This window comes from Zeus faber (genome assembly GCF_960531495.2).
Source record: "Zeus faber genome assembly, chromosome: 11".
Lineage (NCBI taxonomy): Eukaryota > Metazoa > Chordata > Actinopteri > Zeiformes > Zeidae > Zeus > Zeus faber.
In genome coordinates, this window is record NC_137205.1 from 16,430,469 (window position 1) to 16,454,415 (window position 23,947).

The window sequence follows — 23,947 nt, forward strand, 5'->3', positions numbered from 1 at the left end:
ACAATAAAATTATCACTAAAAAGCTAAAAAAAACCCCACAAAACCAGTTTTCACTTTGCAGATGCGAAGAGTTGCACAAGACACAAACAAAACCGAAAAATGAGAAGTTATTTACCCTGAAAATTAATTTGTTTGTTTCTATTTTTCAGAAAGTAGTTGCAGGATCTTAAAGTCAACCAAAAGTGTAGAGTTGAGTGCAAATATTATATATATTTCCCTGTAATATATCTTTATATTTCTTTTTATAGTCTAACACAGTACCAGAAAGAATTTACAGCCCAACACGTGGCAAGCAGTCGGTCTACAATGTGTCTGCGGGAAGTTCCTCTTCAAAGTTCCTCCATCTCGCTTGGAGCCGCTCTTCTCCTGGTTGTCCTCTTCATCTCATTGAGCTCCAGGTCCATCAGTGCAGGGACACATCCCCCCGGACCCAGACCCCTGCCCCTGCTCAGTAACCCGCTCCAGGTGGACCTCAGAAAGCTCCACATCTCCTTCTTTAATATAAGGAAAACTATAAAAGAAAAAGTACTTGTGCCTTGATGAAATTGTCAAATGATTCATTTTCTTCTATCTCTCTAAAGAGAAGATAACTGAAGCCCAGAAATTCAAGCCGAAATCTGATCTACCCATCATAAAAATGAATGTGATAATGAACTATAGATCACATGATGAAGTGCAATTTAAACCATTTGAAACTATTTAAAACTTGCATCTAATTCAAAGCATAGAAATAAACAGCTAAAAATGTAAATAAAAGAAGACATGCACATTAATAACAATTTAAACCTTTTAAAACTAATTAAAACCAATCCGGGTGACACCCATTTCATGTTCTCAGGCCTTTTTTGTGGACCACGTGGGAACACTTTCATAGAGTTAAAACACTGTTGGTCAGGTTAAACGCTTGTGATATAAAATCACCCCTGATCCCCTTCAACATCCCGTGCTACAGAACCGAATTAGGAATGAAAATCTATAAACAGACAAGAAGACAATGATAAAAGGTTAAAGTGCAATTTAAAACAGCAAACTACTACCTTGATTACCATAACGATAAGCTTTATCTTAAATTAAGACAAATTATGCCAGGGATTCTAGCACACACTATAGGACCCGAGATTTAAGACTCTAAGCCAACCAGACCCTCTAAATTAGGGCATCTTACGTGAATTTCAAGGCTGATTTGGCAAGGATTTGAGGTTGGGCTGAGTCGGGATACTCTAGGGTGGTCCAGGGTAGTCGAGTTGTAGAATAGTAGCTGTCATCGATTTGTGTGTTTGAGTGAGACTCAAATCTGTCTCTATACCATCTCAATTCGCCCGGTCGCGATTCAATCGAACATGTTTGATTTTATCGAGCTACTCTTTACAAAGTCCTTTGGTGTGTGCACGTGAAAACTTCAAATCTCATTTTCAACAGCCAGTGAGATTGTGCGCCTGCACGATGGCAAAACCAAAGAAAGCAGCAAGTGAGCGAGTGTGGTCTTCTGAAATGGGGGAGGGATTTGTGGAATTGTGGCAGACTAATGAGTGTTTAAATAGTGTCGATGTCATGTCAGCGCTGCAGTTTCATTGTACACACAACCACAGTAGCGAGCTGTATGGCATCCATGTTTGCTTTGTTGTAAAAAATATTGTGAGATATATTTCATCGGAAGATTCATTCTCGCGAGTGCTGGAGTACCACAAAACTCTGTTCATCTGTTCTGTCTTTAGATTTGTTTAGTTGTTTATTGCATGAAGAAGAGACAGAAAATCTGCAAATTTCAATTGTTAAATGTGCATTGCTCAATCTTTTTATTGCCATTCACGATTGGAATAAATCACCTAATGTGGCCCCAGCTGAAGGCAAGAGATTTCCTTATGACTGACTCATGAAGATCTTGAAAAATTGCCTTGAACTCGAAAAATCCTAGCGAAAGACCTTTGGTGTAAACTCAGTATTGAACACATTCAAAGTATGGGTTGTGTCAGGGACACACCAATTTGGGTGCACAGCAGTAAAAATGATGGTTGTGAAGTGTCTGCTTTGAGAACAACACTGCCTCCTGCAGCAGATCGGCTTAAAAAAAACCCCCAGATATTTACAGATAACAGATTAGCAGAGTCCTTCTACCAGAGTAGAAGGACTTGAGGATACTCACCGAGACCTGGAATTTCCTCAGCTGCCTGAGGTGGTAAAGACGCTGCCTCACCTTTCTCACCAGAGTGTGTGTAAAGTCCATGTTAAATCCTCTGTGATGTGGACTCCCAGGTACTTGAAGCTGCTCACCCTGTTGGCAGAAGTCCCATTTATCACCAAGGTAACCTCCAGACTAAGTCTGGAGGTTAGTCTGGAGGTTGTAATCCTCGCCTAAAGTCCACAATCAGCTCCTTAGTTTTGCTGATGTTCAGGTGGAGGGTGTTGTCCTGGCACCAGAGTGACAGGTCAGCCACCTCCACGCGGTAGGCCTTCTCATCGCAGTCAGTGATCAGGCCCATGACAACGGTGTCGTCAGCAAACTTCATGATGGTGTTGGAGCTGGACCTGGCCACACAGTCATGTGTGTACAGGGAGTACAGTAGGGAGCTAAGGACGCAGCCCTGGGAGAATCCTGTGTTCAGGGTGAGGGAGCTGGACATGTGCTTCCCCACCGTAACCACCTGGGGCTCGGCTAAGAGGAAGTCCAGTATCCAGGCACACAGCAGAGTATTCAGTTCAAGCTCCTTCAGCTTGATAGCCAGTCTGGTGGGGACTATGGTATTGAAAGCTGAACTATAATCGATAAACAGCAATCTCACATAGGCCCCCTTCCGGCCATGCAGGTGCGTGAGCGTGGTGTGCAGTACCTGGGAGACCGCGTCATCCGTGGATCTGTTCTGCTGGTATAGTCCTCAGCCCCTGCCACACGTGTCTGGTGTCCCGTTGCCCCGTCTGTAGCTCCACAGTCTCTCTGTAGGTCCGCTTAGCGTCCTTCACCCCCCTCCGCAGATTGTATGACGCCGCTTTGTAATTGTCCATATTTCCGGATACAAGACCATCATTGTAAGTGGCCAATGCGAGCATTCAGAGCTCAGCGGATGCATTTATCGACCCACGCCTTCTGGTTTGGAAATATCCGAAACTTTCACCGTGGGAACGATGCTGTCCGCTAACGTAATGCCTCACGTGATGTTTCACCTGCCCCTGTCCTCCTCCAGCTTTCTAAGAAATATGGATCTGTGTTTACCCTCCATCTGGGACCTAAGAAGGTGGTGGTCCTGGCTGGATACAGGACCATCAAAGAGGCCTTGGTCAACCACGCACAAGAGTTTGGAAACCGGGCAATCACTCCTATATTCTACGATTGCAGCAAGGGGCATGGTAAAAAATATATAAAGTTAAGTCGATGACTCTTAATATGATGTGTTTATTGCATTCTAAAGCAAGGTTTTTATTTTGTCTTTAGGTATACTGTTTTCCAATGCCGAGGCATGGCAAGAGATGAGGCATTTTGCCCTTGTTACATTGAGGGATTTTGGAATGGGCAAGAAAGCAATTGAGGAGAAAGTCATTAAGGAATGTCATTATCGGATTGAAGAGTTGAAAAGGCATAAAGGTAGTAAACATTCTCACATTATGGTGTTAAAATGTATCCAGATTCAAATGCACATTGTGTCCTTTATCCCAGGTGCTGCATTTGTTACCACCCAGGCAATGCACTTTGCAGCTTCCAATATCATTTCATCTATCATGTATGGAGGCAGATTTGAATACAATAACCCTGTATTCAAACTATTAGTGGATAGAGACAATGAATCCATATATCTCTCAGAATCTGCCGCCATCCAGGTACGAGGATTGGATTATTTTATTCCTTTACACCAATTATTGAATCAAACAATATAGAAATCATAGGAATGTCAATGAAAGCGAAGAAGCATCTAAAAATGGTACTCACATGCTCACATGCTACTCACATGTTTTGAAGTGTGTTTACACTGTTAAGTGTATTTGCACTCAATTGTGTTGAAACATCATTTTTGTTTGCTTTGTAGCTTTTGTATTACAGGAAATATATCATTTAGCAGATATCGTTTTGCATTTCAGCACTCTCAGACAGACTGGAAATGATGTTCGTATATTTTATGTGGATAAATATATAAATCATATCAGAATGAGTGTACTAGGTTGTACTAGGAATTTGCTATGTTGAGGATTGGTGCATATCTACAGATAATTAGCATTACAAAAAAAGTCTGAGAAAAATAAACAACTAAAATAATAATTAAAGAAAGTACAATAAAAAGGTAACCATTAAATAAATGTTGCCATACAACATACACAAATGCTAATTTATAAGTACAATACAAATATTACCGTTTTCTCTTTTCTTAAATGACAACTTCGATAGACCAGGCCTCTATTGTTTCCGTACTTGATGTTGTAGGTGTACAACATGTTTCCTTGGCTCGGTCCTTGGCTGAAAAGCTGGAGAACGTTGATGAGAAACACTGAGAACAACAAAAAGGAAATAAAAGGGATCATAGAGCGTCTGAGGGAAACCTTGAACCCTGAATCGTGCAGATGCTTCATAGATTCCTTCCTGACCCGTAAGCAAATTCTGGAGGTTAGTTCTAAAGTATAATCATCCAAGGAAGCAATGTAATAATTGAATGTGACATGAAGTTGGTACAAAAAGTAAGGAAATAAGTGATTTATTTCCATTGAAGAACCTCAAGTTACACCCTAAGAAAGTTAACTATTTTTGAGAGAAAGCCATATGAACGAGTCTGAAAATGTATTTTAATGACCTCAAGGACTTGTTCAATATGTGGTCTTTACTGATGATACTAAATCACCCATGGCTGCTGCGTCTTTTTTTGGTGGACAGAAGTAGTCCGGTATCACAGATTCACACTATCACGAAGACAACCTAGTCTACTGTGTGATGAACCTGTTTACAGCAAGAACAGACACATCAGGGAGCCCGCTTAGATGGGGTCTTCTGCTTATGGCCAAGTATCCTCACATCCAAGGTGCCCAAACACAAAACCCAAGCTTTTATGACAGTTCAGTTAAATTCACAATAAAATGTCCATAAGTTGTCCGGTCCTTATTTCATGTGGTCCCAGAAAAGGTTAAGGAGGAGTTGAGCAGGGTGGTAGGAATTTGTCAGGTCCAGGTAGAAGACAGGAAGAACCTTCCCTAAATGACGCCGTCCTCCATGAGACCCAGAGACTGGCCAACATTGCCCCCATGGCTATTCCTCACATTACCAGCCGAGATGTGATGTTCCAGGGATATCTCATTCGGAAGGTCAGTTGCCGGTTCACAGAGACGTATTTCTTTGTGCTGCATTGCTCTGTTATGACAGCATCCATTTTCCTGCTGGTTACAGGGGACCACTGTGCTTCCTTTACTTACCTCTGTCCTGTACGATGAGACCGAATGGGGAAAATCCTAACATTCAACCCCTGCCCACTTCCTTGATGAAGAGGGTAAATTTATCAGGAGAGATGCCTTCATGCCCTTTTCTGCAGGTATAACAACGTTGGTATTTTTCAGTTCAATATTTTTTTGCCCCTGGTGTATTGTTAATGCACGGTTTGTCCATATCTTGTCCATATTTTTAGAGTTCAACTTCATGTCTGGCAATTCTTTCTTTCAGGTCGCAGGGTGTGTCATGGGGAAGGTCTGGCCAGGATGGAGCTCCTTCTCTTCTTCACCTCCCTCCTTCAACACTTTCGATTTACTCCACCCCCTGGTGTATCAGAGGAGGAACTGGCCTTGACACCTAAGCTAAGGAGCTTTACACTCAGCCCCTCTCCTCACATGTTGTGTTCTGTCAGTCAAGAATGAAGTAATAAAATACATCTTGGCATGTTGTTTGGTATGTCAATCCTTGCTTCCCTCTTTGAGACTAATTGAGTATCAAAAAACTGACAAATCAGTCGACCTGTGGGTATCATTAATTGTAAATCACCATTAATTGCCCACTGGTAGGGGTTTAGGGAGGGAGACGGTACTTTCTGGCAGTGGATTACCAACATCTTTATTAATTATTCTAAACAGAGAGGCTGAAACAATTATAGCAAGACGAGCGAGAGCTGTAAAGCTATTTTATAGACTGGAAGATGATGAGAAAGACAATGGAAGTGGAAAAGTTAGCACATGATGCATTTGGGATTCAATGTTTAGGATGGAACTTTGAGCAAAAAGAGACGTAAATGTCATTTTGGTAAGATATTGGTTCAGGTGATGCAGGACCGAGTGATTCAACTTATAGTCAAATGGTGCCCTGTGTGATTATGGTTAAACAAGTGGTGTTTAGCAGACTAAATGAAAATCAAGTTGAATTTAAGTGCCAGTTAACAACAGTAGTCTTTCTAAGGTAGTATGAATAGATATTAAATGGTTTGAACGGTTTGAACTGTTGGATTGTGTTCAGAGAGATCATTGTGACAGTGACCATATTGGTGCGTTGAGTTGTAGCAGAATTTAAGTTGCTGGAAAAAGTGTCTGTTGGTTTATTAATACAACTTTGCTAAAGATGAGGAGTATTATGAGTGCTTGGTTTCAGATCTGTAGTTTGTGCTTTGTGAATAGATTTTTATCGCAAAGCATTCCAAATTGATAAATCTTAATTGATCAGAATTGAGATAGGGAGAAATTCCTTGCAAATATATTTTTGTGACTTCACAGAGAGCAGATATACAGTAATGCATGACAACAGCAGAAATGGATTTGATTTTGTTTTAAAAAGTGAGTTGTTTCTTTTCTCTTTTTGAGTTATTTGTTTTGTGTTCTTGTGTCAAAGTGATCTGCTGGTTAATATAAGATAATCCTTTATCTATCCCACAGTGGGGTAGTTTGCAGTGTTACAACAGTAATGGATTGGCACAATAGCATGAAGCATTAGTAAATTGGTAATTCTAAATAAAAGGATATGATAAATAAGTAAACAGTATAAATTAGACACTATACATTAAATAGTAATATTGCATGAGTAAACTCATTCAGTTCAGTTTGTTGGCTAGGGGGGCATCCACACTCGTGGCTGGGAAGAAGCTGCTCTTGTAATTATTTAGCGTCCACATCCCCTGCCACAAGCGTCCGGTGTACCGTTGCTTCATCTGTAGCTCCACCGTGTCTCTGTTTATCCGTTCAGCATTTGTAGTTTCTGGATGATTTTGATGTGTTGATGAAGAAGGAGTCTCTGCTGACGCTGACTTGATTAAAATAATAGTTTTTTTTTACAAAGATTCAGCATCAAGCCATACTTTCCATGGACTGTCTGGGAGAGAAACAGGAGCCAGATATATTCTCTGACGAATGGAGTAAAAGACTTGTCCTTTATACTGGTACGGAGATCATGTAGCCCATCTGGTCACAATACATAGGTCACATAGGTTCTACTTAATTAATGGATTGTGTTGACGGAAATATGTTCAGGCAACATTCGAGAAATGCATTTTAGGAAATTTGAAAACCCTGCATGATTTACACACTGTCAGTATATTTTTTATTAATCTATGTTTTATTAACATCCCCTACATATTTGATGTCAATTTTTCATTAACAAAAACAATAGGGTCCTGCCCCTTCGGGCTGGACCCCTAAGAGCTATAAAAGGGTGAATCTCTGTCTGTATGTCCTTTGATTATCTCGACAACTTCTAAAAAATGCAAAAAAATTATCTCGACTACTTCACATATATATATATATATATATATATATATATATATATATTTTTTTAGGGGATGAGTATTGATGAGTATTGGGGGGCATTGGGGGGTAACCAGATGGGAGTAGTAGTCACGTTGTGCTGGAAGCAGGAGAACGTGTGGGCGGCGGTGGATCGAAGGTTCAACGCTTGGTTTCCAAAGAGAAGTTAAGCTGCTTCCATCAGGGTGAGATGAGCTTTACTAATGCCTTTGTGACACGGGTAAGTCAGCACCCGGTCCTCCAGGTTGGGGGTTGGCCATGGGGTTAACAACCTCACCCTGTAAAAAAAAGCATGTTATGGAAACGATGAGAAGACGCCATTCTGGTAAATGGTGGGGACTCGTTGCCCAATGTTCCAGAAGGAACGGGAGGAACTGAACTGAACTGAACTGAAACATATTTGACATTGTGATAATATTATTCTGTTGCTACACTAGTGTGCATGCATTTATTTTGGAACTGAGACTGTAGTCAGCTATTCATAACTGTTTGGGAATCAGAGAATTATTCCACATGCCCCATTTTTACAATTGTGGAAGTAGACCAAACAATGTTGTCAAGCCCACAGCTTCCTAGCGCCACTAGGGGCCGCTCATCTCATCTGCCACTTCTTCCTCCTGCACCTCCCCACACACCTGAGATCTATTTATTCCCCCGTCCTCCATCCACTCGTCACCAGATCGTCGCCAACTTACCTTAGTTGGTATCTCTCCTGGCACTGGCTAATTATGAGCATTTGCTTGTTTAGTCTCCGTACTAACCTGCCTAACGTCCAAGCTGTTTTTGTCCTGCTTCGTTGCGCCTGGCTTCTTGTCCACCCGTCTGAAACCTGGATCCCTCCTTCTTTGTCCACACCGTCCCTGTCTATCTTGCCTCGCCCTGTCTGGTAGTCCCGTCTTCCAGGACACGTCCGTCCGATCCAGCCCGATCGGGTCTCTCCCGTCGTCACGCCAGTGACTCTTGATAAAACTCCTTTGTTTACCCTGTCTATCAGCTGCCTCGTGTGTTTGAGTCCCTCCTTGCCCTGGTCGTAGCAGTGCGATCTGGCCAAAACATGGACACAGCCGACACAGAGGTGCTCCGTTTTGCGGTCCCTGGCTCAGGCCCGCACATCTAATAAAACCCTTTTATATTAGATGTGTTTTCCAATTGATTTCAACAAGGTAGAATTCTTGGGAAAGCTCTGTAGTATAATTGTATTCAATTTATACTGTATTTCATTTTCTGAACCTTTTGCCTCAATAATTTGAAAATCTTAGCATCATTGCATTTTCCTTGAGGTATTGTTCCATTAGGAGCATACTGAGGAGTTTAGAAACAGAGAGATTATTCCAAGTGCTGATGACATGAATGGAGTGTGAGAGAAAATACGGATGATCAATGCTTTGAATGATGTTTCATATGTGTTATATAAGACAATAGCCTTTTAGTGTCTTACATAACTTTTTTTTAATGAATTGTCTTGGGTTTTAATGACTCATTTAGAGCTCACATTGAATAGACTGCTCTGTAACTATAATACTGTATTGTCACAAGACCAGACCGCAATCCATGCCGCAGAGCTTCTCTGAGATGTCCTCATCGTGAGGTCGATCAGGTGAGATGTCCTTGGCTTGAGGCCGATTGGGTGAAATGCTGAACAAATCTTCATTCAAAGAAGCATTGAGGTTCAGGAATGTGTACATTGCTGGGAGCTCAGGAACGGTGAGGAGTTGGTTGTAGTGCAAATGTTAAAGTGTTAAAAGTTCAAAGTGTTTTATTTGTCAAGTGCACAGTATAACACAAGGTCTTTCGGTACAATGAAATTCTTAGGGCATGACAGGCAATAACTGTGTAGTGGGCATAAAAAGGAGATAATATATAGGAGGAAATAACCCTAACCCAAACTTTTAAAGGAAATGAATAAAACAAGTACTATAGTGAGTTATTTTTTTGCACAACAGATATAAAACAGTATTTTGCAGTATTAGGAGACGGCAACCTAAACAAATAACAAGTCTGTTTTTAAAATTTGGCAAAAAAACAGTGGCCCCCACTAAGACTCAGTTCCCTTGGCTCCTACGAAAGAGCCATTTCTAATGTAATGATTACTCCTTGTGGGGTCAAACTCGAAAGAGTCTATCTTTCAAAGTTTCCATGTTTGGTTATGTCTTCTTGTTTTGATTCCTCTTGTCTCTTGCCCTTGGTAGAGGGAGCAGATTGATGACACATTAAAAAAAATAGGTTAGAAATTAAAACTTGTACTTATTTGTTAAGGCAAAGTTCATCTGCCTTAAAAAGTTGTCTGCACGCCGAGAAAAAATTTAAATCAGCAATAGATTGCACTAAATGGGGGATACATGCAGTGTAAAGCCATGTGTTCAGTGCCAACAATCTGCTCATCTCTCAACTCCTCTTCTGATTGGTGGTAGAGGGCCACTGATAAACACTTCAGAATTCAAGGAGCTTTCAAATTACTCGATCCCCAAGGTTAAACAAATTATTAACTTTGAAGACATCAATATATATCAGTGTAAATCAGCATAGAGCGTGGGGGCTTTCATGTGTAGAATCATGTCTTTTTCTGAGCATATTGTCTTTCCTCAGTCCCTTAGTTCAGTCACCCTGTTGGGGTCTGTGTTGTTCCTCTTGGTCCTCTACGTCTGGTCCTCCAATTCCAAGAAACAAGGCAAGGAGCCTCCAGGACCCAGGCCACTGCCCCTGCTTGGTAACCTGCTCCAGCTGGATTTCAAGAGGCCCTACCTCACCCTCTGCAAGGTAAACGTGGCGGCATGGATATTTTAAACTAAAGTTCAGAGAGAAAACTCCATCTTTGCTTAAATTAACAGTTTAATCTAACCCAGAAATGGGAGACTAATTTTATTTTATACTGTCCTCAATGGGCAAGTCTACATGCCTCTTAAAAGACCACTATTCAGTCACATTCAATTCAATTCACAAAAAATTTGAAATTCATAAACATTGTTTTTTGTTTCCCTGTTCTAAATTTCTTTATTTTGTGCCTCTTCAAAGAGGTTCTGGTTTTCTACAGCATTGCCCATGTTAGATAGAGAAAAATATTTAAAGTTCTACTATCAGTTTCCACGCATGGTTACTTTTTATTCTTCTTGTGTAATAATTATAATATTAATACCAACAACAATCAATGTTTTTCTGTTTACCTTAAATTTAACAAAATAACCAAATAGTAGCTATCAGTGGCCATATGGTTGACCTCCAACCCCAACCGACCGGGGCAGTTAGGATAAACTCCAGGTTAAGTGCAATATCACTTCGTCAAAGGCATGAGGATATGAAGGAAAAATTAAAGGTGTGGATCCATGTAAAATTGTTTGAAAAAATGAATGAGTAAAAACTTAGTTAATCTTTCACATGATGACATATGTGGATATTTATAACTGATTTGTGCTTACGGTATCGACATACACACCTCAGGCTTTAGTGTTGGAAGTCAGTGGAGGTGAAGAAATAACAACTAGCTGATGATTATGTTTTATCCTGTTTCTATTTTAGCGTTTAGAAGATTAGAGGTTAAAGGGGACCTATTATGCTTTTCCTAATTTTCTGTTTTCTGTTACAATGTGGGATGTTCATATTAGACGTGGCCAAAGTGTCAAATAATGAGGTAAACCAATGACTTCCAACCGCTCGGGACATTCATTTTTCCAAAACTTTTTTCTTCTTCTTCTGTAGTAAATACTGACAGACTGTGGGAACGAGACTGAAAACGGTGACGAGATGAGATGTATACAGTGTACAGTATATAGTGTATATAGTATATATATATATATATATATATATATATATATATATATATATATAGTGTATATAGTATATATATAGTAAAGCGCAATTAGATGCCTGGTGCTGAGATGCCGCGCACGCAGTGGGCACGACACGGTATTGTACGTAGTATACCGACCGGTATACTGCGTACAATATATGCTGGTATATACACTGGTCATAAGTCCGAACAGTCGTTAAACAGGTAGGTCGCTAAGTTAGGAGTACCTGTATATAAAATGGAGCCCAGAGTAAAGCTAGAACCCCATTGGCTTCTGATTCACAATTAAAGCTACACACACTGAAACAGCTGGTTAAGAAGCAGTCCGGGTTTAAAAGCATGTCATAATGGCTGAAATCCATATTCTGAGTGGTATTTTCAGTAAAAAACTCAAAAACATGTTTTGGGGAACCTCAGAGACCTTTATTAATGTGTGTAAAAAGAAGCATAATAGGTCCCCTTTAAAATCCAATCAACCAGTGTGCCCGACTGTTACAATATCTGCATTCCAAATGTTCGCACCTGAGCTAACTTTTAATGCAATAAACGTTCAGAATGAAACACATCTTGTGAATGAAATATATTAGACTCATGCCGGCACAATTGATTCCGGTAATTTTCATAAATCAAATTCCATCTGTTGCGGAGCAGGTGGCTGACTCAAGCAGTGACCATTACATCTGAGTCTTGAAGTCAATTCCGAATTGCTTTAAATTTCAGTTTGGATAATAAGCATTAGATGCTGGGTTCAGAAAAACTAAGACTGGAAGGAAGTCACAAAAAAACAAGAAACTTCTCACTAGAAATCAATTTTTAACAGTACCAGCCACTGAGAATGGCCACCCCCAGCCAGATACATGGTACGCATTCATTCCATTCAGACAAGCAGGGACCTGTCACTAGCCTGTCAACGACCAGCCCAGCCATTCTAGGTGGCTGAATCTGTAGGGTCTCAATTTGTTCAGGTACAAATTAATCTACATATGTCATTATCATAGACCATTCTGTTTCTAAATCATTGGAGGTGAAAACAATCTTTACTGTAACTCATGGTTAAATAAAGACTTGACTTTAATCAACATGAATTACTTCAACTTAACTTCAAATGACAAATTATTGAAATAATTCTCTGCCTTTAATTTCAGATTTCCAAAGAATATGGATCCGTTTTCACATTTTATATGGGACCCAAGAAAGTTGTGGTTCTGTCCGGATACAAGACGGTCAAACAGGCTCTAGTCAACCATGCTGAGGAGTTTGGAGACAGAGATATTAGTCCAAGTGCTGATACCATGAATGGTCCACATGGTAACTGTGAAATAGCAATTCATAACTCATAACTTCATAAGTAAATATTCAAATAAATCCATAATATTACTGTTAGTTTGCCAGTTAAAGCTTTCCTCAAATGCCAATCATCATCGATTGGCCCCTCCTCTACAATCTGATTGAATTTATTCTACATACTCATTTTGTCTCTATCATTCAAGATGAGAAGGTCATTACCAATAGCTCATTGTGCAAATTGACAAGATTCCGAGCTCTGAAAACAGGCAGTCACCACTAGACTCTGTTTACTTATTATACGCTCAATGCCTGCTCTTTGAAATACACAGCTTATTTCCATAAACTTGTCTAATTTTAGTTTGCACAAGCATGGACAAACTTTCAACTCCCAAAAGCCAGGAGCTGCAAGACCCCCTTGCTACAAAGGCCAAGAAGTCTTGTGGTCACATTTGGCAATATTGAAGCTGTGCGGTCCACATAGCAAACGCGGCACGGGACACAAATAGTGGAGTCGCTCCTCCTGCATATCCTGGTGCGGTCGAGGAAAAAGACAACATTCACCCTCGATCTGTATGAGTTTGTCTCAATCTTAGGTGTGAATGTCAGCTTAGGACATAACACCCCACTGCTGAGATCTTCGCCATTAATGGCTAAGCAGGCAGGTGGCACGGACAGAGTGCACCGATCCCCAACACGCTTCGTAGAGGTCAAAGCGATAAGCAGCGCCATCTTAAAGGACAGCAGCTTCAATGGGATCCGAGACACAGGTTAGAAAGGTGCGCTACAAAGCAGGACCAAATACAGTTCCAGGTCCAATTGATGGGCGGCCGCACACTTCACTGGACTTGCATGTTGCAGTCCCATTAAAAACCGCTTCACGAGTGAGTGACTAACACCCGGCGGTTAGCGAACCCCTCATGACAGGCCGGACTAGCTGCCTTGTACACTCTAATGTACATGGGGTCCATCTCAACGTTCAGGTGCCCTAGGATGTGGCTCGCCGACAGAGAGCGAAGCCGCAGCAGAACCAATTCCCACAGTTGAGCAGAGTCGTCTTCTCTGAGTCGCGAGTAGTGGTCATGTTCAGCTGACCACAGATAGCGCTGTGAAATGGCCCACACATGTGGCCTGGGCCTGGGTGAGGCGGAGGATGGCCGAGGAGGCCGTCATCACTTCCCTGCCGGTGGACAGGCAGGAAAGCAAGTCTAGCAGCATTGCTATGTTGGATGTCGCTGGCACTGCCTGAGTCGATATATAAGCTATATATCTTATCGTCACAGAACAAAATAGTGCACAACTACTCCTTGAGGTGAAGAATGCCTGTCCTCTGTTCCTCGAATCCCATAACCTTCTTAGTGAAGTCAGGGATAACACTGTGGTGCGGGCCTCACAAGGGGATCCCCAGGACCCCTGGCACTAGTGGTTGAGAGAAAGATGTCCCCGTCTACAATGAGCGGTGGATTCAGTGGATGGTGACAGCGGCATCATCTCCCCGGGGGCTTGGCCCGTCAACACAATGTTTATGAAAAACTCAGTCCGGCGGACTTGCCTGGCAGCTGAGAGGGGATGGCAAGCCATGAGGCAGGCAGCAGCCTGCTCTCCCCCCAAATAAATGAAACACCTGTCAGGGGCATATTCATAGTCATTATGAGCATGCCCTGGCACATTTCTTCCTCCTGACACTGGCTTTAAAAGTTTCCCTTTTTGTTTCAACTTAGCAATATGTCATTTGTAGGAATTTTATTTGCCAATGGAGAATCATGGAAAGAGATGAGGCGTTTTGCTCTGACCAATCTGAGAAACTTTGGGATGGGAAAGAAAGCAGTTGAGGAGAAAATTTTAGAAGAGGTTTCATACTTGGTCAAAGTGCTTGAGAAGAATGAAGGTAAACTCACACATCTACCCTTATATTATGTTTGTTTCGTGTGTTTTTCTGGTTGGTACTCATTTGTTCTCCATGTCATTCCTGTTTGTTTCAGGTAAAGCATTTGATACGACCAAATCACTAAGCTACGCTGTGTCAAACATCATCTGCTCCATTGTTTATGGTAACAGATTTGACTATAGCGATCCAGAATTTGGGAGCATGATAAAACGAATAAATGAAAATGGTCATCTTCTAGGCACACCCTCTGTACAGGTATCACACCCATCTTAAAGGAGAATAGCAAATATTAGCAAAAATAATATTCACAACACATCAGTTTCTGAAAGACACTTTCATTCATCAATTTGTTTTGCAGATATACAATTTCTTCCCATGGTTGGGCACATGGATAAGCAACAGAATGCGGATGAGAAATAACACTGATGCCAACAGAAAGCAAATGACAAAGTTAATCAACCCATTACTGGAGTCTTTGAATGCACATATGTGCAGAGGCTTTGTTGACTCGTTTTTGTCCCAGAAACAAAGGATGGAGGTATTCAAAAGGCTACTACATCAGCTACTAGTATATAACACTTCTTGTTGTTTTTGTATGGTTTTGAGTTTTGCAAAATCACTAAGCAAGTGGCATATTTTATTCCTCTCATTTTGATTAACACCATACATCCTTTTTCCTTTTTTTTTACAAAGGAGTCTGGGAAATTAAATACCTATTATAACATTGACAATCTTTATGCAACTGTGGGCAACCTTTTTGGGGCTGGCACGGATACTACAACGTCTACACTGAAATGGTGTCTATTGATCATGACCAAATATCCTCATATTCAAGGTAAGATGCAAGACATGTATGCAGAAAAAATAAGAGAAGAATCTTTAATTGTCACACCACACATGCATGGACACATGGACGGTGGCTAGTGAAATGGGTCCTCTACAATTGATGAGTGCATGTTTTTGGTGGGGGTCCTTACTGATGTTAGATGGAGGAAACCCAATGGTCAAGTGATTTTTTGTCACATACTGTACAGTACATATATGCGAGCACGGGGAGAACATGCAACTCCACACAAAAAGGCCCCAAATTGGGAGAACCGCCGTAGCACAGTGCCAACAGCACCCCAGGCGGGAAAACCCAGGACCTTCTTGCCGTGAGGCAGCAGTGCAATGCACTGTGCCACCGTGCCAACCAATAACCTCTCAAAAGGTTCTTAAAGAGCAGAGATAAAGTCAACATAATTCAAACATTTATTTTCTTTAATGCCATCTAATAATCAATACTTACCATATGATCTTGATCATGATCTAATTGATACCACCTTGCAATCTGGATCCTTTCCTTTTTTTCAGAATAAGCTATAATCAGTCTATCAAACTGTATCTGAATGTTGTGAAATGTCGTGGCTTCATGGCGACAAGGAAAGTTGAGCAGACTTCAACTTCATGCAAATGAGCAGCGAGGGGCAACAGGCGATAGCCAATAGGAGGGTAGATAAGCTCTAAATGGCACTAGTCAGGAAATTCACGCCATCATTATTCACAATGGGGCTATTTTTTTTAATTAAAAATGTACTGTAAAAATTTGATAAAATAAGGAAAAGGTTATTTTATGCTTCTCCAATAAGGGCAATTCTTTATTTTATGGGACAGATCGCAAGACTAGTTACGTGTTTTTTTATACAGAATATTTATTTTGCGAAGTAAACAGATACACTATTGAAATTTTTTTTTAACATATTTTATTAGTGGAAATATACGGCACAGCATACAGGATTCAGAAGTCTAGTATTTCCATTCTTTCATATTTAACAAATCATAATGATAAGAGAAAAACAAAACAAACAAAAACAAACAAGGTATATCCAAAAACCCAAATAAACCCATCTGCCCACCCACCTAGCCAAGTAGCTCTAATGTTCATTAGGTATAAATTCTATCGTACAGTAATTTTCCTATAAAACTACAGTATGGTATCAATTAGACAGACAGGGGAAGGACAGAGGACCAGGAAAATGAATACAATTGTCCAGACAGTTGAGTGAGACAGGTGAGCCTCATTCAGGAGGCAACACAGACAGGCTGTTCAAATATGAAAAGAAAGATTGCCATTTCTTAGTGAAATGATCATTACATCCGTTAAGTGTGTATTATAGTTTTTCAAGGCTCAAGAACAATATCACATATTTTAACCAGGCCGACCGAGATGGTGAGGTAGGAGATTTCCAGCCAAAAAGTATTCTATGACGCGCCAAAAGAGTGGTAAAGGCAATAATGTCCTTTTCTCGAGTGCCATATAAGATAGGTTTGGATGGCACTCCAAAAATTGCCAAAAGAGGGCATGATTGTACCTTGAACTGTAGGACTTCAGTTATAGTATCAAAAACATAGCACCAAAAATCTCTAATTTTGGGACAAGCCCAAAGCATTTGTATTTAGTCTGCTTGTGGATGATCACAACGATCGCATCTTGTCCTATAGACAAATTTGAACTTAATAAGACTAAGTCTGGCACAAGATGTAGAGGTATTCACCTTATTCAGTGCACATACCTACCAATCTTCTGTTAAATTCATCTCCAATTCACTTTCCCATTAAGTTTTGATTATAGGAAAATTATCAATGGCAGTCATAATCTGATAGTAAATGTTAGAGATCAGTTCCTTCTGAGTTGGATGTGTTTCTAGAAGTTTCTCCCATAATGTCTTACATGGGAGGTAAGGGTATGAACGGAACTGTCAGCACAAAGTGACGGATCTGAAAGTATCTGAAGAGATTTGAACGGCTAGATCATATTTCTCTCATAAAGTGTGGTCACCGTCATAGAGGTCTATGAATCACTTCAGTCCCCTTCTTCTCCACTGTGAAAAGGTCACTTCCACTATAGAGGGTAGGAATAAGTGATTATTACTAATAGGACCCAGAGTGGAAGTTGTAGAAATTTTAAGTGAGGTGAATTTAATCCAAATTGTAAGAGTAGGAAGGACAATTGGGTTAGAAGAATGGCAGGATGGTCTTATTGGAAGAGAGTGTACCAAGGCAGAAAGAGAAGATGAATGGCGTGACTGAGCCTCTAAGATAAACCAATCTGTCTCAGGAGCATTAACCCAGAATGATATTTTTTGAATGTTTGTTGCCGAGTAATAATAAATCAATTAAGGAATGGCTAGGCCACCTACATCCCGGGGCGTTGAAGAAAGACTTTGCTAACTCTAGGAATATTACCTGCCCTAATAAAGTTCAAGATAGCATTATCAATAGAATGGAAAAAAGATTTTGGTAAAAATGTTGGTAAACATCTGAACATGTATAGGAATTTTGGGATTATATCGATTTTTTATTGACTGTACCCTGTCTGGTAGAGATAGGGGCAAATTGTTCCATCGAGGTAGATCGTTTTTCATATTCTCAACCAGGGGGGTAAAGTTGGCTGTATGGAGAGAGGCAAGACTCTGGGTTCTATTGACACCAAGGTACCTGAAACCCGAGCTGGCTAAACAAAAGGGTACCGAAGTCTGTTGAATTTGACACGCCAAATCATTTACTGGGTACAGTTTACTCTTTTGAAAGTTTAATTTGTATCCTGAGAATGTGCCAAATTCCATTAGAATCAATTCAATCGTAGTAAAGGATGCCACTGGACACGATGTTCCTTCCCACCTCGCCATATTCTCTTTAAAAGTGGACATGTTTTCAACACAATAGTGTTGAAACACGTGGATAGTGGTTCTATTGCAATTGCAAAGAGTAAGGGTGACAGTGGGCATCCTTGGCGCGTGCCTCTTTTTAATGAAAAATATGGAGAATTATATTGAGGAGTATTGAGGAGTCTGCGAATGTTGGAAAATAAGTGACGTTCTTTTATAAAACCAGTTTGGTCTTCAGAAATAATTAAAGGCATGATGTTCTCAAGTCGACGAGACAACACTTTTGCGCTGATTTTCGCATCTACAAGAAGTGAGATTGGCCGATAGGATCCACAATCAGTAGGGTATTTGTCCTTTCTTGAGCAAAAGTGTAATGGTTGCTTGTGAAAAAGTAGGGGGAAGGGTACCGTTTGTCAGCGACTCCTGGAACATTCCTAGAAGATGTGGGAAAGCTTATCCTTACATTTTTTTTAAATCTCTGCCGTAAAGCCATCAGGCCCCAGAGTCTTTCTATTCTGCATAGATGTAATTGCTGCATTGATCTCTTCTAGTTCTATCGTCCGATTTAGTTCAACAATTTTATCTGATTCAAGACAGGGGAAATTAACATAAAAATTGTCATTAGACCTTTATTTGAGGTAAATTCAGAGGTATACAGTTTAGTGTAATAGGACTCAAAGATCCTGTTATTTTCCTGTGGGCTCATTACCAGGTTACCATGACTATTTTTAATTCATGTTAAAAGTGCACACGGCACCATCTATCTAAATAATGATTATTAAATATGGAAAGGGAGAGAGTTTTGAAATTTTCGGCGCATCCAGTCGATTTTCAGCTGACACGCCCACAAAAGCCAGGGGCACAGAGACCTGGCGACAAGGCGAGAGCGATGTGGCTTCATGCCGGTGGTGTTACTATAGAATAAGAGTAAATTATGATTTACAAAACTGAATGTGTGTTTGTGATAGCTTTGTATGTGAATCTGTCCCTGGAACGCTGCAAGTTGTTTTGTGGAAATGGAGCTGTGGTCTAGTGGTCTGGCTTATCTTCCATCATCTGTCTCCTCTCTAGACTCACCATGTCCGCTCACTCTCTCTACCCGCATCCAGGCTTAATCACTGCAAGCCCATAAAACTGAGTTCTGGGAAGCTGGGAGGAAATGGAGGAAATCAAATTACCCTAACGACCTCTCTGCCATCTCCTCTTCTCCAACTTTCCTTTTAATGTTCAGACAGAAAAGATTACTTTCTACATTACAGAAATCCACATATCTGCCTCCAACCCCATTTCTGTTTCCCACATTTTCCTCCCTCCTCAACCCACCCTCCTGGGGTTAGGTATCATTTGTGTTTATTTCTGATATCGGTGCTAAACCGATACTTTTAAATGGGTACTAGTGTTTAAACTGTTCCTGAACCGATACTTAAAAAAAAAAAAGAAGCACAAAACAACCATCGTTGACATTAAAGAACGGCTTTCTTTTACTGCTAAGGCAAATTTGAATATATTAACATAAATAAATACCTAACAAATGTACATAACTAATTCACATTAATAAAACCTAACCCAACTACAATAATTGACAAAATACAGTACTATTGTAGGCAGCTACACATACCATGTGTAGCTACATACCATAGCATGTGTCCACGGCTCATCCACGACATGATGTAAAGTAGCAGCAACATAGTGCAACCTACCATAAAGAGAAGTCATGTGGTAATCAATAGCGGCAAAGTGTCTGCGGTGCGCCAGTGTGGAATTATTTAATTGCGCTTCAGAGTAAAACACAGCATGTCTAGTCATTGTTCTTTACACTACAAATCAGCATTGAGATTTAGGAAATTATTACTTTAAAAATTAACAGCGGCTGTAAAACTGTTTCACTATGATGGTTAAATTTTTAATCCGCGGTTCACATGCGTGCTGAACCGTGGCGGGGCGGTCCCTATGGATTACAGATCAGCAACGTTCCATTACACAATACCAGAGGGCAAATATTTAAATCGACAGCTCAGGCATTTAAGTGGGACCGAAATGATGCACCGAAATCAGCGTTGTAATTCGGTCCGGTAGATACAGATTGTACAGGAACCAATGTCATATTGGCAACAGGTTTAGGTACCCTACCCCACACCCTCTCCTTTCATGCCTTCTTCCGTCTCAGCTGATGACCTTGTCAATAACTTTGCTAAGAAGATGTCAGGATAATGTCAGTAGTTTCTTCTCTCATCCTTGATGTAACAACTCAACTGCTTATCTCAAACATAACTTGCCACCCCCCGGCCTTGCATCGTTCTCTCCTCTCTACATTACATTACATTTAGTCATTTAGCAGACGCTTTTATCCAAAGCGACTTACAATTGTTCAAACACCGACGGACGCAGCCATCAGGAGCAATTAGGGGTTAAGTGTCTTGCTCAAGGACACTACAGCATGCTAGCAGGAGGAGCCTGGGATCGAACCAGCAACCTTTAGATCACTAGACCACCAGCTCTACCGCCTGAGCTACCATCCCCGTGTCTCCAGAGGATGTACTGACATTCATCGAATCCAACCCCGATCCTATCCCCTCCCAGTCTAATGGAGAGGACACCTGTCCAGACCTTGCACTCTAAACACTAGTGTCCCTCAAGGGTCTTTCCTGTGGCCTCTGCTCTTCTCCTTGTACACTAAATCACATGGTGGTGTGATCTCCTCCCATGGCTTCGCTTGTCACTGCAATGCTCAACTCTACAGTATATCTCTTTTCCCTCTTTTAGGAAATACAAATCTTTAGACACATCTCTCCATTTCGTACATGTCAAGACATAAGCAAAGTCTGGGCACCACCTGAAACTCAATCTCGAAAAGACAACGACACTCCCTGGGAAAGTCTGCTCTCACACAGACCTCTCCATTACCATTGAGAACGCCACTCAGAGTGACCTCAAGAACCTTGGGGGGATTTTGGACAACCAGCTGTCCTGCTCTGCCCACATTGGTGCTGCAACCCACTCTTGCAGGTTCTCCCTCTTCAACATACGCAGAATAAGCCTGTCCTTCACAAGGAGACAGCATCACAAGTTCTGTTCAAGGTGCTGGTTATCTCCTGTTTAGAAGACTACCTCTCTCTCTAATAGCCGGATTACCTGCCTGTTCCATTCAGACCTCTATTACACATCCAGAATGCAGCAGTCTATTGAGTCTAAGAGACTATAAGACTCGCTGTCCCTCATCCCTCACATTCTTTTCCCAGACAAGGTCCAGGAGGAGCTGAGCAAGGTGATAGGAAGTCGTCAGGTGCGGGTAGAAGACAGGAAGAACCTTCCCTACAATAACGCTGTCATCCATGAGACCCAGAGACTGGCCAGTATCCTCCCTGTGTCTGTTTTTCACACCACCAGCCGAGATATTACCTTTCAGGGTTATTACATTAAGAAGGTAAGACAAACATTGCTACTACTGCCCAATACACATAAAGGATGTGTTTTAAATTCTAGGCCACAGGGACATTGTTCAATCCCTACTTCATGATTCAAAATTTCTTTACACAGAGACCTGCACACCCTCAAAAACCTCCATCTTAGCAGAAATTATATACTATGTATTGATTCAATTTGTATTGATAATTTCCATTTCTGAAGGGGACCACAGTGATCCCTCTCTTGGCATCTGTTCTATGGGATGAAAGCGAATGGGAAAGCCCACACAGTTTTAATCCTTCCCACTTCCTGGATAAGGATGGAAGGTTTGTCAAGAGAGATGCATTCATGCCCTTCTCTGCAGGTAAATCAGAGCAGTTACTAAGAAAGAAATTCAAAGACTATTCTAAATTTAAAATTACATGACGTTTTCTTTTTCCTTTTTTGTCTCAGGTCTCAGGGCATGTGTTGGAGAGAGTCTGGCCAGGATGGAGCTCTTCCTCTTCTTCACCTCCCTCCTCCAGCACTTTCGTTTTACTTCTCCACCTGGAGTTACAGAAGATGAACGGGATCTGACACCAGCTGTGGGATTCTTGCTCAGTCCTTCACCTCACCAACTATGTGCTGTCAGCCGTTGCAACAGTGTAAAATGAGACTGTTAAACATTATATGCATTGATTGCAAATGCTTGTCACTCCATCAGATTTCCTGTAAAATCAGACAAATGTATTTTTATATATCTGACAAATATATAATTTATGATTATATATATAAGTCATAATAATTACCGTCATACATCTTGCAGAGAGCTTTGGGTCATGACTTCCACTACGTCTCTTAGATATCTCTTCATTTCAGTGCAGATTTGTGGTGGCTCATGGTAATAAGAGAAAATGGAACTTGGTGACATTGGCGGCCACCGTTACAAATATGGCCCCCAATGTTACCAAAAATCCTAATTATATAGAAAATATATAAAAATATTTGTTGCCTTGATAAGGAGTAATCAACTCTAGATGTCTCTTAAATTCAGCCTTCTGAAGGATCTATGGAACATCTTTCTATATGTTGTTAATTGAAACGAAGCAACATTCCAGCCCCATACTCCACCACAGACCACAGCCAACGGCTGCTATGCTAGCTTACAAGATAGCCATATACTGTCGTTCTGCACTCAAAATTTGTGGAACTACAGTGTGTCCTGGGGTCTCAACTGGATAAGTGTGATAAATGTAGGCATAACTCCTGCAGCGACTCAGGTTTGAATCTGGCCTGTGGTCATGTGCTGTGTGTTCCTCTCTCTAGCCCTAATTTATTGTCTCTCTACAATAAAAGCATGAAATAGTTAAAATATTTTCAAATAACCACATAATTACACAAGAAATAACAACTTGAGTATCCTGGATAATGAAGCTAAACTATAGACTATTTTTCTGAATGCGTAGTTCTGTCAAATCATGCATTTCCTTAAGTTCGGTATGGCAGCAAATACTATCATAGGAAGGAATAGTTGTATGTGATGTATGTGCATGAAGACAACATTGGCTAATGTATCACTCTGCACACTAAATTTTTCTTAAAAGGAAGGATACTTACAGATCAATGCTCAAAAATTGATTAAACTGTATATCATATCATATTACTAACAGATTTGCTGTGATCGCGCTATTCAGTTTCACTGCTTCCGCTTTGTTAGGAGGCCTAATTGACATGCATAAATAAAACTCCTAAAACTCCTTTCTATTTTGTGCATCAAAATTAATCAAGTTTTCCAGGTAACCATTTCATTAAAAAGGTCAGAAGCAGTGCAAAAAGACCAATGTTTTTTCTTGCTTCTACGTAATTATATAATGGGCTACTTATCATTTTTGGGCACCATAAAGCGGCTTTAACATGACAAGCATTTGGGCAGTCCAATCGATGAGCCAGCCAGAAAGACAAGAAATGGAGTGCATCATCCATGTTACTGAGCTTATCTTTTCATACAAGTGAATGTACAAGGACATGAATTTAAATTCTGGTACTGCACCAGGTATAGTTGAGTCTTAAGCTTTGGGAAAGCTGAACAACACTTCTTGTTTATTCTCCAAAATAATCCATTCTATCTGGTCACAAAGAGAGAGCCACCCTATTTGACCAGCATGGCTGCACTGTTCTTTAAATGCCATTGTTTTACAAATCTCTATGGTTACATCAGTAATATAAATATCTACTACTAAGGTAACTCAGTTTATCCTCTACTGACATCAGTCT

The 23,947-nt window shown here is 40.7% G+C and overlaps 1 protein-coding gene and 1 pseudogene across 2 annotated transcripts; both read left to right on the plus strand.

Annotated features, from left to right (window-relative positions):
* Window positions 1-2,619: 2,619 nt before the first annotated feature.
* Window positions 2,620-5,820, plus strand: LOC307237301 (cytochrome P450 2K1-like; annotated as a pseudogene). The gene is made up of 7 exons: window positions 2,620-2,688; window positions 3,180-3,600; window positions 3,673-3,810; window positions 4,859-4,997; window positions 5,094-5,277; window positions 5,360-5,501; window positions 5,630-5,820. The product of its transcript is annotated as a cytochrome P450 2K1-like (transcript).
* A 2,056-nt stretch (window positions 5,821-7,876) lies between these two features.
* Window positions 7,877-22,347, plus strand: LOC307237302 (cytochrome P450 2K1-like; the record flags this gene model as incomplete). Its single annotated transcript, XM_080010014.1, has 11 exons — window positions 7,877-7,906; window positions 8,681-8,761; window positions 10,273-10,443; window positions 12,616-12,778; window positions 14,493-14,642; window positions 14,737-14,897; window positions 15,115-15,180; window positions 15,336-15,477; window positions 21,529-21,713; window positions 21,917-22,058; window positions 22,148-22,347. 11 exons carry the CDS (start codon window positions 7,877-7,879, stop codon window positions 22,345-22,347), a joined length of 1,491 nt encoding a protein of 496 aa, XP_079866140.1.
* Between the last annotated feature and the right edge of the window lie 1,600 nt (window positions 22,348-23,947).